The sequence below is a fragment of the Bombina bombina genome, chromosome 6, assembly GCF_027579735.1.
Source record: "Bombina bombina isolate aBomBom1 chromosome 6, aBomBom1.pri, whole genome shotgun sequence".
Classification (NCBI taxonomy): Eukaryota; Metazoa; Chordata; class Amphibia; order Anura; family Bombinatoridae; genus Bombina; species Bombina bombina.
In genome coordinates, this window is record NC_069504.1 from 1,139,144,109 (window position 1) to 1,139,165,399 (window position 21,291).

At 42.5% G+C, this 21,291-nt stretch overlaps 1 protein-coding gene across 2 annotated transcripts in view; it reads left to right on the top strand.

The window, feature by feature from the left end:
- Positions 1-21,291, top strand: part of ABCC9 (ATP binding cassette subfamily C member 9) — a gene marked incomplete in the record, with an annotated part of 749,052 nt that overhangs the window by 598,072 nt on the left and 129,689 nt on the right. For both annotated transcript variants that reach the window (XM_053719116.1, XM_053719117.1), the window contains 2 exon segments: positions 1,382-1,483; positions 15,431-15,551. In XM_053719116.1, the coding sequence (XP_053575091.1) occupies positions 1,382-1,483; positions 15,431-15,551 (223 nt within the window).

Here is a 21,291-nt window from a genome sequence, read left to right on the forward strand (position 1 = left end):
AATATAAGCACAAGAATAGGAGCGCTACTGATTTAACTTGTAATATAATCACAAGTATAGGAGCGCTACTGATTTAACTTGTTCTATTAGCACAAGAATAGGAGCGCTACTGATTTAACTTGTAATATTAGCACAAGAATAGGAGCGCTACTGATTTAACTTGTAATATAATCACAAGTATAGGAGCGCTACTGATTTAACTTGTAATATAAGCACAAGAATAGGAGCGCTACTGATTTAACTTGTAATATAAGCACAAGAATAGGAGTGCTACTGATTTAACGTGTAATATAATCACAAGTATAGGAGCGCTACTGATTTAACTTGTAATATAAGCACAAGAATAGGAGCGCTACTGATTTAACTTGTAATATAAGCACAAGAATAGGAGTGCTACTGATTTAACGTGTAATATAAGCACAAGAATAGGAGCGCTACTGATTTAACTTGTAATATAAGTGCAAGAATAGGAGCGCTACTGATTTAACTTGTAATATAAGCACAAGAATAGGAGCACTGCTGATTTAACTTGTAATATAAGCGCAAGAATAGGAGCGCTACTGATTTAACTTGTAATATAAGCGCAAGAGTAGGAGCGCTACTGATTTAACTTGTAATATAAGCGCAAGAATAGGAGCGCTACTGATTTAACTTGTAATATAAGCACAAGAATAAGAGAGCTACTGATTTAACTTGTAATATAAGCACAAGAATAGGAGTGCTACTGATTTAACTTGTAACATAAGCAAAAGAATAGAAGTGCTACTGATTTAACTTGTATAATATATTTAGTTTGAGCGTTGTTATTTCATATAGTGCTAATATATTTGGGCTCCACTTGTAATCTAGTCCTGTTTCTTTTAGTCTGCACTTTGTGAGTGAACTGAGGAGTCGGGAATTAGAACCTTACAGTACGGCAATGTCATTATCAGGTCTTGTACATGTGATTTCTGTACAACAGTTTGCAGCTAGAGAAAACACACTATATTGTAACCAAGGCTTGGAGATGTCAAAACAAATGCAATTATGTAGGAACAGAGTCAGATAGAGGCAACAATATGACTTGACATTAGATATATACATACAGATTATGCCACTAATGTTACAATCTCTGAGGTTTATAGGAATAAAACAAAACGTCTCATAAAGAGGCTATTGCAGATATTACCTATAAGAATTACATTAAGATGATGGCTGTTTGTGTAAGAGGGTGAGATGAGAGTAATTTAACTCTGTAAACACCTGAATACTTGAGATGTGACACCATTATACTTGTGTAAATAGGTTTGTTTACCTCTCAGCACCTCCGGTGGCCAGTTACAGGTTCTGCATGTGGAATATAAAGGAATAATGCGCCACTGATATACTGTGTTTCCTTTAGGATTACCTGGGAGCGTGCATTGTCCTCACGGCTGCAGTTGCTTCTGTACATCAGGGGATTACATCTGCGATGGTCGGCTTGGGCCTTACTTATGCATTAACGGTCAGTGCCACCCCAGTTATTGTCACATTGATATGCTGTATGATCTTTTCTATGACACTAGATGAGTATTATTCCCAGGTGCTGTTTATTGTATTAGACATTCCAGTTACTACTACAGATCACCTACTACTGCTGCTCACCTACTATAGCTGCCCACCTACTACTCCTGCTAACTTACTACTACTGCTCACCTACTACTACTACTCAGTTACTACTACTGCTCACCTACTACTACTCCCCACCTACTACTACTGCTCACCAACTTCTGCTGCTCCCCTACTACTGCTATTCAGTTACTACTACTGCTCACCTACTACTCACCTACTACTACTGCTCACCTACTACTGCTGCACACCTACTACTGCTATTCAGTTACTACTACTGATCACCTACTACTACTGCCCTCCTACTACTACTACTGCTCAGCTACTACTACTGCTCACCTACTACTTCTACTCAGTTACTACTATTGATCACCTACTACAGCTGCCCACCTACTACTGCTGCTCCCCTATTACTGCTGCTCCCCTACTACTCCTGCTTACCTACTACTGCTGCCCACCTACTGCTGCTGCCCACCTACTACTCCTGCTCACCTTCTACTGCTGCTCACCTACTACTGCTGCTCACCTACTACTACTGATCATCTACTACTGCTACTCACCTAATACTGCTGCCCACCTAATACTGATCACCTACTACTGCTGCTCACCTACTACTATACTGCTCACCTTCTATTGCTACTCACCTACTACTGCTGTCTACCTACTGCTACTGATCACCTACTAATGCTGCCCACCTACTACTACTGATCACTTACCTGCACACCTACTACTGCTGCTCACCTACTACTTTTGATCACCTAATACTGCTGCCCACCTACTACTCCTGCTCACCTACTAATACTGATCACCTACTAATACTGATCACCTACTACTCACCTAATACTACTGCCCACCTACTACTGATCACCTACTACTACTGCTCACCTACTACTACTGCTCAACTACTGCTGCTACTCACCTACTACTGCTGCTCACCTACTAATGCTGCCCACCTACTACTACTGATCACCTACTACTCCTGCTCACCTACTACTGCTGCTCACCTACTACTACTGATCACCTACTACTGCTACTCACCTACTACTTCTGTCTACCTACTGCTACTGATCACCTACTACTGCTGCTCACCTACTACAACTGATAACCTACTACTGATCACCTACTACTGCTACTCACCTACTACTGCTGCTTACCTACTACTACTGATAATCTACTACTGCTACTCACCTACTACTGCTGTCTACCTACTGCTACTGATCACCTACTAATACTGATCACCTACTACTGCTACTCACCTACTTCTGCTTTCCACCTACTGCTACTGATCACCTACTACTGCTACTCACCTACTACTGCTGCTCACCTATTACTGCTGTCCACCTACTGCTACTGATCACCTACTAATGCTGCCTACCTACTACTACTGAACACTTAACTGCACACCTACTACTGCTGCTCACCTACTACTGCTGCCCACCCTACTACTCCTGCTCACCTACTACTCCTGCTCACCTACTAATACTGATCACCTACTACTGCTACTCACCTAATACTGCTGCCCACCTACTACTGCTCACCTACTACTGCTGCTCACCTACTACTACTGATCACCTACTACTACTGCTCATCTTCCTCTGCTGCTCACTTACTACTCCTGTTCACCTTCTACTGCTGCCAACCTTCTTCTGCTGCTCACCTACCTTTGCTGCTCACCTACTACTCCTGCTTACCTTCTACTGCTGCTCACCTACTACTGCTGCTCACCTACTACTACTGCTGCCCACCTACTACTCCTGCTTACCTACTTCTCCTGCTCACCTACTACTTTTGCTCACCTACTACTCCTGCTCACCTACTTCTCCTGCTCACCTTCTACTGCTGCTCACCTACTACTGCTGCTCACCTTCTTCTCCTGCTCACTTACTTCTCCTGCTCACCTACTTCTCCTGTTCACCTACTACTCCTGCTCACCTACTACTCCTGCTCTCCTACTTAAGCTGCACACCTACTACTCATGCTCACCTTCTCACCTGCTCACCTACTACTACTGCCCACCCACTACTACTGTTCACCTACTACTACTGCCCACCTACTACTGCTATTCAGTTACTACTAATGATCAACTACTACTGCTACTCAGTTACTACTACTGATCACCTACTACTCCTGCTCACCTACTACTGCTGCTCACCTACTACTACTGATCACCTACTCCTGCTACTCACCTAATACTGCTGCCCACCTACTACTGATCACCTACTACTGCTACTCATCTACTACTACTGATAATCTACTACTGCTACTCACCTACTTCTGCTGTCTACCTACTGCTTTTGATCACCTACTACTGTTGCTCACCTACTACTACTGATCACTTACCTGCACATCTACTACTGCTGCACACCTACTACTGATCACCTACTACTGCTACTCACCTACTACTGCTACTCACCTACTACTACTGAAAATCTACTACTGCTATTCACCTACTACTGCTGTCTTCCTACTACTGCTGCTCACCTACTACTGCTCCTCACATACTACTGCTGTTCACCTACTGCTACTGCTCACCTACTAATGCTGCCCACCTACTACTGCTGCTCACCTACTACTGCTGCTCACCTACTACTGATCACCTACTACTGCTACTCACCTACTACTGCTATTCACCTACTACTGTTGTCTACCTACTGCTACTGATCACCTACTAATACTGATCACCTACTACTGCTACTCACCTACTACTGCTTTCCACCTACTGCTACTGATCACCTACTACTGCTACTCACCTACTACTGCTGCTCACCTATTACTGCTGTCCACCTACTGCTACTGATCACCTACTAATGCTGCCTACCTACTACTACTGAACACTTAACTGCACACCTACTACTGCTGCTCACCTACTACTATTGATCACCTACTACTGCTGCCCACCCTACTACTCCTGCTCACCTACTACTCCTGCTCACCTATTAATACTGATCACCTACTACTGCTACTCACCTAATACTGCTGCCCACCTACTACTGATCACCTACTACTGCTGCTCGCCTACTACTACTGATCACCTACTACTACTGCTCATCTTCCTCTGCTGCTCACTTACTACTCCTGTTCACCTTCTACTGCTGCCAACCTTCTTCTGCTGCTCACCTACCTTTGCTGCTCACCTACTACTCCTGCTTACCTTCTACTGCTGCTCACCTACTACTGCTGCTCACCTACTACTACTGCTGCCCACCTACTACTCCTGCTCACCTACTTCTCCTGCTCACCTACTACTTTTGCTCACCTACTACTCCTGCTCACCTACTTCTCCTGCTCACCTTCTACTGCTGCTCACCTACTACTGCTGCTCACCTACTTCTCCTGCTCACTTACTTCTCCTGCTCACCTACTTCTCCTGTTCACCTACTACTGCTACTCACCTACTACTGCTATTCACCTACTACTGTTGTCTACCTACTGCTACTGATCACCTACTAATACTGATCACCTACTACTGCTACTCACCTACTACTGCTTTCCACCTACTGCTACTGATCACCTACTACTGCTACTCACCTACTACTGCTGCTCACCTATTACTGCTGTCCACCTACTGCTACTGATCACCTACTAATGCTGCCTACCTACTACTACTGAACACTTAACTGCACACCTACTACTGCTGCTCACCTACTACTATTGATCACCTACTACTGCTGCCCACCCTACTACTCCTGCTCACCTACTACTCCTGCTCACCTATTAATACTGATCACCTACTACTGCTACTCACCTAATACTGCTGCCCACCTACTACTGATCACCTACTGCTGCTGCCCACCCTACTACTCCTGCTCACCTACTACTCCTGCTCACCTACTAATACTGATCACCTACTACTGCTACTCACCTAATACTGCTGCCCACCTACTACTGCTCACCTACTACTGCTGCTCACCTACTACTACTGATCACCTACTACTACTGCTCATCTTCCTCTGCTGCTCACTTACTACTCCTGTTCACCTTCTACTGCTGCCAACCTTCTTCTGCTGCTCACCTACCTTTGCTGCTCACCTACTACTCCTGCTTACCTTCTACTGCTGCTCACCTACTACTGCTGCTCACCTACTACTACTGCTGCCCACCTACTACTCCTGCTCACCTACTTCTCCTGCTCACCTACTACTTTTGCTCACCTACTACTCCTGCTCACCTACTTCTCCTGCTCACCTTCTACTGCTGCTCACCTACTACTGCTGCTCACCTTCTTCTCCTGCTCACTTACTTCTCCTGCTCACCTACTTCTCCTGTTCACCTACTTCTCCTGCTCACCTACTACTCCTGCTCTCCTACTAAAGCTGCACACCTACTACTCATGCTCACCTTCTCACCTGCTCACCTACTACTACTGCCCACCCACTACTACTGTTCACCTACTACTACTGCCCACCTACTACTGCTATTCAGTTACTACTAATGATCAACTACTACTGCTACTCAGTTACTACTACTGATCACCTACTACTCCTGCTCACCTACTACTGCTGCTCACCTACTACTACTGATCACCTACTCCTGCTACTCACCTAATACTGCTGCCCACCTACTACTGATCACCTACTACTGCTACTCATCTACTACTACTGATAATCTACTACTGCTACTCACCTACTTCTGCTGTCTACCTACTGCTTTTGATCACCTACTACTGTTGCTCACCTACTACTACTGATCACTTACCTGCACATCTACTACTGCTGCACACCTACTACTGATCACCTACTACTGCTACTCACCTACTACTGCTACTCACCTACTACTACTGAAAATCTACTACTGCTATTCACCTACTACTGCTGTCTTCCTACTACTGCTGCTCACCTACTACTGCTCCTCACATACTACTGCTGTTCACCTACTGCTACTGCTCACCTACTAATGCTGCCCACCTACTACTGCTGCTCACCTACTACTGCTGCTCACCTACTACTGATCACCTACTACTGCTACTCACCTACTACTGCTATCCACCTACTACTGTTGTCTACCTACTGCTACTGATCACCTACTAATACTGATCACCTACTACTGCTACTCACCTACTACTGCTTTCCACCTACTGCTACTGATCACCTACTACTGCTACTCACCTACTACTGCTGCTCACCTATTACTGCTGTCCACCTACTGCTACTGATCACCTACTAATGCTGCCTACCTACTACTACTGAACACTTAACTGCACACCTACTACTGCTGCTCACCTACTACTATTGATCACCTACTACTGCTGCCCACCCTACTACTCCTGCTCACCTGCTACTCCTGCTCACCTACTAATACTGATCACCTACTACTGCTACTCACCTAATACTGCTGCCCACCTACTACTGCTCACCTACTACTGCTGCTCGCCTACTACTACTGATCACCTACTACTACTGCTCATCTTCCTCTGCTGCTCACTTACTACTCCTGTTCACCTTCTACTGCTGCCAACCTTCTTCTGCTGCTCACCTACCTTTGCTGCTCACCTACTACTCCTGCTTACCTTCTACTGCTGCTCACCTACTACTGCTGCTCACCTACTACTACTGCTGCCCACCTACTACTCCTGCTCACCTACTTCTCCTGCTCACCTACTACTTTTGCTCACCTACTACTCCTGCTCACCTACTTCTCCTGCTCACCTTCTACTGCTGCTCACCTACTACTGCTGCTCACCTACTTCTCCTGCTCACTTACTTCTCCTGCTCACCTACTTCTCCTGTTCACCTACTACTCCTGCTCACCTACTACTCCTGCTCTCCTACTAAAGCTGCACACCTACTACTCATGCTCACCTTCTACTCCTGCTCACCTACTACTACTGCCCACCCACTACTACTGTTCATCTACTACTACTGCCCACCTACTACTGCTATTCAGTTACTACTAATGATCAACTACTACTGCTACTCAGTTACTACTACTGATCATCTACTACTCCTGCTCACCTACTACTGCTGCTCACCTACTACTACTGATCACCTACTCCTGCTACTCACCTAATACTGCTGCGCACCTACTACTGATCACCTACTACTGCTACTCATCTACTTCTACTGATAATCTACTACTGCTACTCACCTACTTCTGCTGTCTACCTACTGCTTTTGATCACCTACTACTGTTGCTCACCTACTACTACTGATCACTTACCTGCACATCTACTACTGCTGCACACCTACTACTGATCACCTACTACTGCTACTCACCTACTACTACTGAAAATCTACTACTGCTATTCACCTACTACTGCTGTCTTCCTACTGCTACTGATCACCTACTACTGCTGCTCACCTACTACTGCTCCTCACATACTACTGTTGTTCACCTACTGCTACTGATCACCTACTAATGCTGCCCACCTACTACTGCTGCTCACCTACTACGGCTGCTCACCTACTACTGATCACCTACTACTGCTACTCACCTACTACTGCTATTCACCTACTACTGTTGTCTACCTACTACTACTGATCACCTACTACTGCTACTCACCTACTACTGCTGCTCACCTACTACTGCTTTTCACCTACTGCTACTGATCACCTACTAATGCTGCCCACCTACTACTGCTGCTCACCTACTACTGCTGCTCACCTACTACTGATCACCTACTACTGCTACTCACCTACTACTGCTATTCACCTACTACTGCTGTCTACCTACTACTACTGATCCCCTACTACTGCTACTCGCCTACTACTGCTGCTCACCTACTACTGCTGTTCACCTACTGCTACTGATCACCTACTAATGCTGCCCACCTACTACTGCTGCTCACCTAATACTGCTGCCCATCTACTACTGATCACCTACTACTGCGCTCACCTACTACTACTGATCACTTACTACTGCTACTCACCTACTACTGCTGCTCACCTACTACTGCTGCCCAACTACTACTACTGATCACCTATTACTGCTGCCACCCACTACTCCTGCGCACCTACTAATACTGATCGCCTACTACTGCTGCTCACCTAATACTGCTGCCCATCTACTACTGATCACCTACTACTGCGCTCACCTACTACTACTGATCACTTACTACTGCTACTCACCTACTACTGCTGCTCACCTACTACTGCTGCCCAACTACTACTACTGATCACCTACTACTGCTGCTCACCTACTACGACTGATCACTTACTACTGCTACTCACCTACTACTGCTGCTCACCTACTACTGCTGTCCAACTACTACTATTGATCACCTATTACTGCTGCCACCCACTACTCCTGCGCACCTACTAATACTGATCGCCTACTACTGCTACTCACCTAATACTGCTGCACACCTACTACTGATCACCTACTACTGCTGCTCACCTATTACTACTGATCACCTACTACTGCTGCTCACCTACTACTACTGATAACCTACTAATGCTGCCCACCTACTACTACTGATCACCTACTACTCCTGCTCACCTACTACTGCTGCTCACCTACTACTACTGATCACCTACTCCTTCTACTCACCTAATACTGCTGCCCACCTACTACTGATCACCTACTACTGCTGCTCACCTACTACTACTGATAACCTACTACTGATCACCTACTACTGCTGCTCACCTACTACTGCTGTCTACCTACTGCTACTGATCACCTACTAATGCTGCTCACCTACTACTACTGATCACCTACTACTGCTACTCACCTACTACTGCTGCTCACCTACTACTACTGATAACCTACTACTGCTACTCACCTACTACAGCTGGCTATCTACTGCTACTGATCACCTACTACGGCTGCCCACCTACTACTACTGATCACCTACTACTGCTACTCACCTTCTACTGCTGCTCACCTAATACTATTGATAATCTACTACTGCTACTCACCTACTACTGCTGTCCACCTACTGCTACTTATCACCTACTACTGCTGCTCACCTACTACTACTGATCACCTTCTACTGCTGCTCATCTTATACTACTGATAATCTATTACTGCTACTCACCTACTACTGCTGTCTACCTACTGCTACTTATCACCTACTACTGCTGCGCACCTACTACTACTGATCACCTACCTGCACACCTACTAAAACTGATCACCTACTACTGCTGCCCATCTACTACTGCTGCTCACCTACTACTCCTGCTCACCTACTACTCCTGCTCACCTACTACTGCTGCTCACCTACTACTGCTGCTCGTCTACTACTACTGCTCACCTACTACTACTACTGCTCACCTACTACTGCTGCTCACCTCGATCACGTGTGTTCAGTTTGTTTACATCAGAACTTACACCTAGATTTAGAGTTTGGCGTAAGCCGTCAAAAGCAGCGTTAAGGGGTCCTAACGCTGCTTTTTACCGCCCACTGGTATTTAGAGTCAGCCAGGAAAGGGTCTACCGCTCACTTCCTTTCCGCTACTCCAGGCTACCACAGATCCCCTTACGTCAATTGCGTATTCTATCTTTTCAATGGGATTTGCCTAACGCTGGTATTTGGAGTATTGGAACAAGTGAGCGGTAGAGCCTCTACCGACAAGACTCCTACCGCCAAAAAAAGTCAGTAGTTAAGAGCTTTATGGGCTAACGCCGGAACATAAAGCTCTTAACTTCTGTGCTATAAAGTATACTAACACCCATAAACTACCTATGAACCCCTAAACCGAGCCCCCCCCCCCACATTGCAAACGCTCTAATAAAAATTTTAACCCCTAATCTGCCGACCGGACACCGCCGCCACCTACATTATAGCTATGAACCCCTAATCTGCTTCCCCTAACATCGCCGACACCTACATTGTATTTATTAACCCCTAATCTGCCCCCCCAACGTCGCCTCTACCTAACTACACTTATTAACCCCTAATCTGCCAACCGGACCTTGCCGCCACTATAATAAATGTATTAACCCCTAAACCGCCACACTCCAACCTCGCAAACACTATATAAAAAATTATTAACCCCTAATCTGCCGTCCCTAACATCGCCGCCACCTACCTACAATCTCCCACCCGCAACGTCGCTGCTACTATAATAAATGGATTAACCCCTAAACCTAAGTCTAACCCTAACCCTAACACCCCTTTAACATAAATATAATTTAAATAAAACAAAATAATATTCCTATAATTAAATAAATTAATCATTTTTAAAACTAAATACTTACCTAGAAAATAGCTACAATATAAATAATAATTACATTGTATCTATTTTAGGATTTATATTTATTTTACAGGCAACTTTGTATTTATTTTAACTAGGTACAATAGCTATTAAATAGTTATTAACTATTTAATAGCTACCTAGTTAAAATAATTACAAAATTACCTGTAAAATAAATCCTAACCTAAGTTACAATTAAACCTAACACTACACTATCATTAAATTAATTAAATAAATTAGCTACAATTACCTACAATTACATTTAATTAAATAAACTAATCTATAATTAAAAAAAAAAACACTAAATTACAGAAAATAAAAAAATATTACATTAAGTTTAAACTAATTACACCTAATCTAAGCTCCCTAATAAAATAATAAAGCCCCCCAAAATAAAAAATGTCCTACCCTATTCTAAATTACAAATTAATCAGCTCTTTTACCAGCCCTTAAAGGGGCTTTTTGCAGCGCATTGCCCCAAAGTAATCAGCTCTTTTACCTGTAAATAAAAATACAACCCCCCCAACATTAAAACCCACCACCCACATACCCCTACTCTAACCCACCCAATCCCCCCTTAAAAAAACCTAACACTAACCCCCTGAAGATCACCCTACCTTGAGCCGTCTTCACCCAGTCGAGACAAATTCATCATCCAATCCGGGCGATGTGGTCCTCCACGGCATCTTCTATCTTCTTTCTTCCGGCTCCATCTTCAGACCGCCGACGCGGAACATCCACCTTCCCTGACGGACTAACGATGAATGACGGTTCCTTTAAGGGACGTCACCCAAGATGGTGTCCCTCAAATTCTGATTGGCTGATAGGATTCTATCAGCCAATCGGAATTAAGGTAGGAAAAATCTGATTGGCTGAGTCAATCAGCCAATCAGATTGAAGTTCAATCTGATTGGCTGATCCAATCAGCCGATCGGATTGAACTCACATTCTATTGTTTGTTCCAATCAGCCAATAGAATGCGAGCTCAATCCGATTGGCTGATTGAATCAGCCAATCAGATTTTTCCTACCTTAAAGGGACAGTCAACACTTACTTTAACATGTTTTTATATTGAAAATAACAAAATGGAGGTCCGCCTACACTATACCCCTCCTGCCTTGCCGCCTTGCTTCTGTCCTAATCAGCGGCGGTAACTACTCTAATACCCGGTAAATATGGATGCCGGACTCCCCCCACCATTACGTAGCTGCCTTCTTCTTCAACTGATAAGCAAATCAGAATCCAGTCCTCGGACAGAAATTGCAAAAAAAATAAAAACAATTACACCTAATCTAATAGCCCTATAAAAATAAAAAAGCCCCCCCCACACCAAATAAAAAAAACCTGCTAGCCTACAATAAACTACCAATAGCCTGGAAATAACCTGGAAAAAAATACAAAGACCCCCCAACAGTAAAACCCACCACCCAACCAACCCCCCAAAATAAAAAACTTAACTCTAACAAAAATTTAAGCTACCAATTGCCCTGAAAAGGGCATTTGTATGGACATTGCCCTTAAGAGGGCATTTAGCTCTTTTACATTGCCCTGAAAAAGACATTCAGCTCTTTTACCTAAAGCCCAAATCCCTAATCTAAAAAAAAAGCGAATCCATCCTTGAAGACATCCGGCACGGAGCGTCCTCTTTATATAGTCCCCGCGTTACATCGGATCTTCAATGCAAGGGAGCCTTTTCAAAATGGCGTCTCTTGCATTCCTATTAACTGATTTGATTCTTGAAATTCAAATCAGCCAATAGGATAAGAGCTGCTGAAATCCTATTGACTGTTCAAAACAGCCAATAGGATGAGAGGTAATGAAATTCTATTGGCTGATATGAAGGGGACGCTCCACGTCGGATGTTTTCAAGGATGGTTCCGCTTCGTGCCGCCGGAATGAAGACTTCTCCCAGCCTGGATAAGACTTCTCGCCGCATGGATGAGGATGGATGTCCAGACTTCAGAAACTGTAAGTGGATCTTCAGGGGTTAGTGTTTTAGTGTTAGGTTTTTTTGGGTTTTTTTTTTAGATTAGGGTTTTGGGCTTTAGGTAAAAGAGCTGAATGCCTTTTTCAGGGCAATGGGTAGGGTAATCTGTCAGCATTTATCAATGTGCGGCAGACATGATTCGCAATAGCGGATCATGTCTGTGCACCTACATAAATAGACCCCCAATACTGATGTTATTATTAATAAGAATAATAATAATAATATTAATACAGATGTATGTGCTTACACATGACACTGCTTACAAGTAAATACTAATACGGATGTTATTAATAATAATAATTTAGAATGATGTATGTGCTTACATCTTACATCTTTAACAGTATATAAACTTCCTGATAATTAAAAAAAAAAAAAATCTAATTAAACAGCTGTAACAACCTTTTTTCTATGAGGAAAAAAAAATAAAAAAAATAAATTGTTTTCTGTCATATCTTTGATAGAGATATTTATCTCCTTAGTGACCAGACCATTGTTCAATTTTCTTACCGTTAAGGACTAGGGCTATTTTTACATTTCTGCAGTGTTTGTGTTTAGCTGTAATTTTCAATTTTATATTGTTTTTTTTACAATTCAGTGGACTATCTAAAGTTACCATTATTTTTATCATGTCATATAATTTACTATAAAAAAAAAAAAAGATAAAATATGATGAAAAAATTGAATACACACTTTGACTCCCAAAATCTCTTATGCATCTACAACCATAACACCCATGCTAAATAGTTTCTAAATTTTGTCCTGAGTTTAGAAATACCCAATGTTTTTTGCAAGCTATAGGGCAATAAGTACAAGTAGGATTTTGCCATTTCCAAACTATTTATTTTTCAAAATTAGTGAAAGTTACATTGTAACACTGATATCTGTCAGTAATCCCTGAATAACCATTCACATGTATATAGTTTTTAGTAGACAACCCAAAGTATTGATCTAGGCCCATTGTGGTATATTTCATGCCACCATTTCAACGCCAATTGCGACCAATTGTTAACTTTTTCATAAACTTTAGGTTTTTCACTGAAATTATTAACAAACAGCTTGTGCAATCACAGCACAAATGGTTTTAAATGCTTCTCTGGGATCCCCTTTGTGCAGAAATAACAGACGTATATGGCTTTGACATTGCTTTTTGGTAATTAGAAGCCCGCTAAATGCAGCTGCGCACCACACTTGTATTATGCCCAGCAGTGACTGGGTTAATTAGGTAGCTTGTAGGGTTAATTTTAGCTTTAGTGTATAGATTACCCTCCCACCTGACACATCCCACCCCTTGATACCTCCCTAATCCCTCTCAAACAGCTCTCTTCCCTCCCCCACACCACAATTATCACCCCCATCTTAAGTACTGGCAGAAAGTCTGTCAGTACTAAAATAAAAGGCTTTTATATATATATATATTCTGCAGTGTAGGCCCCCCCTTAGCCCCCAACCTCCCTGAATCCCCCAAAACAGCTCTATAACCCTCGCCCCTCTAACTATTTGCCGCCATCTTGGGTACTGGCAGCTGTCTGTTTGCTACAAATTAGTTGTTGTTGTTTTTAAAATAAATAAAAAAACATGTTTTCTATAGTGTAGCTGCCCCCCTCAATACCCTACCCCCTCCCAGATTCCTTTCCCAACACGTATCTCCCCCTCTCCCTCCTGTAGCGGTCCAATACACTCCCAACCCCTCACGCCCCGTCCGGATCTCTCATGCCCGCTCCCGGATCTCTCATGCCCGCTCCCGGATCTCTCATGCCCGCTCCCGGATCTCTCATGCCCGCTCCCGGATCTCTCATGCCCGCTCCCGGATCTCTCATGCCCGCTCCCGGATCTCTCATGCCCGCTCCCGGATCTCTCATGCCCGCTCCCGGATCTCTCATGCCCCGCTCATGGACCTCACACCTCCTCCCACCCCCCTCCAGCGATGGGCCTCCCTCCTATCCTTCCCATTCCACCAACAATTGCCACCATCGCCATCAATACCCTGAAAGCGTCTGGAAATGATCACGATCACTTCCAGCGCTTAAAACCCCTAAAGACGTACAATTACATCCTATGTTGTTAAAGACCGTTTTTTAGTAGGAAATACCTTGTACGGCCTTGGTCATTAAGGGATTAAAGTGCACAGTTTCTTTATTTTGTTTTCCCATAGTACTAGTTTGTCTTTGTCTTTACAAAGCAGAGATTATTATTAGTATTATTATTATTATTATTATTATTAGTATTAGTATTATTATTATTATTATTATCATTTATTTGCTGGTTTAGCTGTCTGGCTGAGAAACCTAACTGTTTATTATCCTCAGTGCATCCTCAGGTGTATCAAAGAGAGTTCTACAACAACCATTAATTCAACTTATTTTAATAGTTCCTACCTCTACTGACTCCTATACTTATCACTCCTGTAGTAATGAAATGACCGTATCATGTTACATCATCACCATTATGGCTCTCTCTCTATATGGGAACTGACTCCCCCTTCACTTTATTTTGCCCCTAAGTGTATTTGAAAGGGATTTTTATAGTTGATAACTTGCCCAGGACAATGAATATATAAAATACAGTAACTGATGTGACATTTTCTGTTTCAAGTCTTTGTTTTGCCCTGAACTTCCTGGGCATGATCATGATCTGACGTTGTTGGGATTTGGGCGATGTCTGTATGTTTGCGTGCTCCGTGTGAACTTTACATATGTTACACTAATGCTTCTGACACTTTATTTAGGTGACAAATTATATGAACTGGGTTGTAAGGAACTTGGCTGATCTGGAAGTCCAGATTGGTGCAGTGAAGAAAGTGAACAGTTTTCTGAGCATTGAGTCTGAGGTTTATGAAGGAACCATAGGTAAGTGCTGTATCTGCACCGTGTAAGTTAATACAATATTACCTGTTGGGCCTTTGGTTACTATGGCTTTAACTCATTGGCTGCCAGAGAAGGAACCATGTAGCACATTATTTAATAACCTTCTTCTGCTGTTGCTGTGACCATGCAGAATACAGAAAAGGGATTTAAGCACTCAATCTACTGAAATATATAAAACTATAAAATGAAACTTTATTATATACTGATTAAGAACTGAGCGGTATTAAAAAGCTGAAACACGTTTGTTTATTTTAGCGTGCTCCTCATCCGTTACCTGACGCCAACGTATTTGGCTATCGGCCAGGAAACAGGGGGGTGAATCATGCTAGCTTAACAGATTCATTTTGTGGCCTATGAATTTTTATTGAAGAGGCTAATACCTCTCTGTTCTTAATCAGTATATAATAAAGGTAACACAACTGCCATTTCAAAGATTTAAAAACATTTATTTTACAAACACATTATGCAATGCAGTGATTATTGGCTGATCCATACCATGCATATATTAAAAAATAGAATTATGTCCCTTCAATGAAATTTTAAACACTAAATACATTTTGGGCTAGATTATGGCCCCAATTTATCAAAGGTCTTGCGAACCTGATCCGACACTGCTAGTGCAACGCTGCCCCCTGCTGACTCGCGGCCAATCGGCCGCCAGCAGGGAGGTGTCAATCAACCCAATAGTATTCGATCTTTAGACCGCTGCTTCATAACTTGTGTTTCTGGCGAGTCTGAAGACTCGCCAGAAACACGGCCCTTCCGTACGGAGCTTAATAAATATGGGCCTATGAGTGGAGCGCTATTTATCTCTCCCGCTTGCATGCTAACTCTTTTAGATGTCAGCTTTTTGCTCGCATCGGGTACTGTGCGTATTAAAAGTTGAAAGTAAAAGTTTTATTCAAATGTCGCAACCGCGTTAACGTATTCCCCCATAGACTTTAATGGATCACAAAAAATGGGTAAAAAAACTAACACCCTTACTCGTGCACAAACCTAACATGATATATATATGATTCCAAGGTAGTTTTGCACTCCCAGTCCACAGCTTAATTATTCAGCAGCCGGGGTGCACATGTCAGACAAAATACAGTGTTGCAATAAAAGACTGCACTCGCTGGACTTCGATAAAAAATAACCTTTATTGATCCGTGTTTAAAAAGGGGAAAAAACATGATATTTAAATGCTTTATTAGCATCTTTATAAAATGTCCCCAAAAAGAAAAGTCTTAGGGGAATATTTAACAGTGCGAGCGGACATGCTGCACAGCAATAAATGCGTACGCTGTCGGCATTTATCATTGCACCAGCCAATCGGCCGCTAGCAGGAAGTGTCGTATTCGATTGGGTTGATTTCTGTCCACGGCCTCAGAGCAGACGGACAAATTATGGAACAGCGTTCTTTAGACTGCTGCTTCAGAAGCAGGGGCATCAAGCTCTATATAGAGCTTGATAAATCTGCCCCTTAGTGTAGTCTTGACTTCATTTGGGGCATCACACTGGTGATGCTTCTACATTAAGGGGCCAAATTATCAAGCTCTGAATGGATCTTAATGCCCCTTTTTCCGCGTGAGCCTTACAGGCTCATGGGAAAGAGCAGTTAAGAAGCAGCGGTCTAAAGATGTCTGCCTGCTCTGAGACTGCGGACATCAATCCGCCCGATCCTACACGATCGGGGTGATTGACACCACCTGCTAGCTGCCGATTGGCCGTACATCTGCAGGGGGCGGCATTACACAAGCAGTTCACAAGAACTGCTTGTGCAATAAAAAATGCCAACAGCATATGCTGTTGGCATTTATCAATGTGTGGCGGACATGATACTCTACATTGTATCATGTCCGCTCACACTTTCATAAATGGGCCCTTAAGATTTTTCTTTATAGGGAAATTTGATAAAGATTCTAGTAAAGCATCAAAACATCATGCTTTTTTCCATTTCTTAAACATGGATCATTTAAGGTTATTTTTTTATTGAAGCCCATTAAGTGCAGTCTTTTCTTGGAACACTAGATATACAGTATATATATATATATAAATTCAGAATATTTTTTCTAGAGAAAAAATATATATTCACACAGCAGAGCTATATGAGATGCTGAGTTAAAGATAGGGGATTGCAGCACTCAAAAATAACTTATTCTAAATCCAATATGTGGATAAAACAGGCTGATGTATTGTACTAAAGAACAAGAACAAGGCTGATGTATTGTATCAAACAATGAAACACAGACACACTTCGGTTCAAATAGCATGCAATGCATTTATTGCTAAAACCGCATACTAAACGATCAAGGATGTTAATACTAATGCCACTGCAGTGGATGGCCTAAACCAAAATAACAGTATATAAAGAGACCACAGATGGATATATAGGGTACGATCCGATATATGGCGCAGGTTTCGGCGCAAGCGTGGAAACCTGTGCCGCCCGTATTTTCAGCTCGCAACTCGAGCTATCTTATATATGGCGCTGTCAGATGCTAAAGTGCCGTAAGTCTGACAAACTAGCGATGTCCAGAAATCTGCGTAAGTACAAATTTCTGGAGTCACCAGTGACTTACGGCACTTTAGAAACTGCCGCTGCATAAAAAAAACTGACTAAGTTATAAAATCACCCATTACTGTCTAACATGCCTCCCAAACATAGCCCGACACGTATACCCCTATATCCGCAATCCCCCCTCTCACTCCTAACAATAAATGTATCAACCCCTAAACCGCTGCTTCCGGACCCCGCTGCCAGCTACATTATCTATATTACCCCATAATCTGACCCCCTACACCGCCGCTAGCTACATTAAATGTTTTACCCCCTAATGTGAGCCCACTACCCCGCCGCCACCTACATTAACTATATTACCCCCTAATATGATCCCCCTACACCGCTGCCACCTATTTAAACTATATTAACCCCTAATGTGAGCCCACTACACCGCCGCCACCTATATTATATGTACTACCCCCTAATCTGACCCCCTTACACCGCCGTCACCTATATTAAAATTGTTAACCCCTAATCTAATCCCCCTATACCACCACCACCTATATTAAATTTATTAACCCATAAAATACTAAAATTTCCCTACCACTAAAACTAAGTCTAACCCTACAAATAGCCCTGAAAAGGGCCTTTTGCGTGGCATTGCCTCAAAGTAACCAGCTCTATTACCAGCCCTTAAAAGGGCCTTTTGCTGGGCATTGCCCCAAAGTAACCAGCTCTTTTACCAGCCCTTAAAAGGACTTTTTGCTGGGCATTGTCACAAAGTAATCAGCTCTTTTACCTGTAATCTAATCCCCCTACACTGCCGCCATCTATATTAAATATATTAACCCCTAATCTTATCCCCCTACACCGCCACCACCTATATTAAATATATTAACCCCTAATCTGACCCCCTATACCGCCGCCACCTATATTAACTATATTAACCCTAATTATATTAGGGTTAATATAGTAAATATAGTTATTATATTATATATATTAACTATAATAAACCTATCTAACTCTAACACCCTTAACTTAATTATTATTAAAATAAATCTAAATAATATTAATAATATTAACTAAATTATTCCTATTTAAAACTAAATACTTACCTATAAAATAAACCCTAAGATAGCTACAATATAATTAATAATTGCATTGTAACTATTTTAGGGTTTATATTTATTTTACAGGTAACTTGGTATTTATTTTAACTAGGTACAATAGCTATTAAATAGTTAATAACTATTTAATACCTATCTAGTTAAAATAATTACCAATTTACCTGTAAAATAAATCCTAACCTAAGTTATAAATACACATACACTATCAATACATTAATTAAATAAACTACAAATAGCTAAACTAAAATACAATTAAATACACTAAACTAAATTACAAAAAATAAAAAAGATTACAAGATTTTTAAGCTAATTACACCTATTCTAAGCCCCCTAATAAAATAACAAAGCCCCCCAAAATAAAAAAAAATTTCCCTACCCTAATCTAAATTACAAAAGTAATCAGCTCTATTACCAGCCCTTAAAAGGGGCTTTTGTGGGGCATTGCCCCAAAGTAATCAGCTCTTTTACCTGTAAAAAAACAACAACCCCCTCATTACAACCCACCACCCACATACCCCTACTCTAACCCACCCAATCCCCCCTTAAAAAAACCTAAGTCTAACCCCCAAGTGCTCCTTACCTGTCCTGAAGACAGGCGGAGAAGTCTTCTTCCAGGCGGCGACCTCTTCTTCTTCCAGGATCCAGCCGGAGCGGAGCGGAGGAGTTGAAGACCAATGACCGCGGAGCTGAAGACCGTCCACCTGGAACTGAAGACCGGCGATGCTGGAACTGAAGATCGGAGACGCTGGAACTGAATACTGGAGCTGGAGCGTGGAGGATCCTCTTCATACGATCGCCACCGTACACTATATAGGAATTCTAGGTACGCGATTAAAAATGGCGTCCCTTGAATTCCTATTGGCTGATTTGAGCCTTCAAATTCAAATCAGCCAATCGGATGCAAACTACTTTAATTCTATTGGCTGATTTGAATAGCCAATAGAATAAGAGCTACTGTAATTCTATTGGCTATTCTAATCAGCCAATAGAATTACAGTAGCGCTTATTCTATTAGACATTTAATGTAGGTGGTGGCGGGGTCCGGGGGCGGCGGTTTAGGGGTTAAACACTTTATTAGGGATTGCGGCGGGGGATCGCGGTTAACAGGTAGATAGACATTGCGCATGCGTTAGGTGTTAGGTTTTATTTTGCAGCCAGTTTAGGGAGTTACGGGGCTCTAATACACAGCGTAAGGCTTACTACGCCTGCAATTTGTGGTGAGGTGAAAATAGATTAAGATTTCTCCATTTTCGCCACGTAAGTCCTTGGATACCAAACTGCGCTGGTTTGATATACCTGTCTATGGGCCAAAAAACTACGGCCAAAGGCAGAAATATACGAGCATAACTTCTATGTTACGCCGTATATGTGATACCAAACCAGCGCAAAATTTGGCGTCGCCGGCTTTTGTGGGCGACGATTTATATTGGATCGAGGCCATAGTGCTAATAAATACATAAATGACCTTGGCAACACTTATGAAATAAAGCTGTGAATCAGTAAGGCAAATAAAGTTCTTAAAGCAAAAGTCCCAGATATAATGACTTCTTTCCTTTATAAATATCTTTACTGAGAGAATTGCAGCCGTAGTGATCACAAATGAATATTAAATACCGTAATCAGGGGAAGCTAACAAGATCGAGGTGAGAGCGTCCTCCTTATTAGCTATCCCAGGTAATTTGGGTTTGTATATTAAAGGCTCATAAATCCAGAGCGGCAAGATATTGTAAGCAAGACATACAACCTTAATCAAGTTGTGGTAGATTCAAGCAGCAGAATCCGGGTATACAAGGCTTTTCTTTAAAGGCATAGCAGGTAATGGACTGGGATCACGCCTCCGACATTCTGTCTCACCCAAAGCATTCCGTCTCGTTCCTAGCTCCGTGACATACTGGTTGAGCTTGAGACACACTTGGGACTTAACAGACTTTCCTCGCCTCCGCCAAATTTCTTCCGGAGTTTTTCGTATGTATCACCGTAAGCTTTCTACAGGTGCTTACATTTGCTGCATAACTTTGAATGACTCTGTAGATGCGCGTTTCGCCCCACAATGCTTTGCTGTCGGGGCCTCATCGGGACTGTTGGTCACAATGTGGCATTTCGTCTTTTA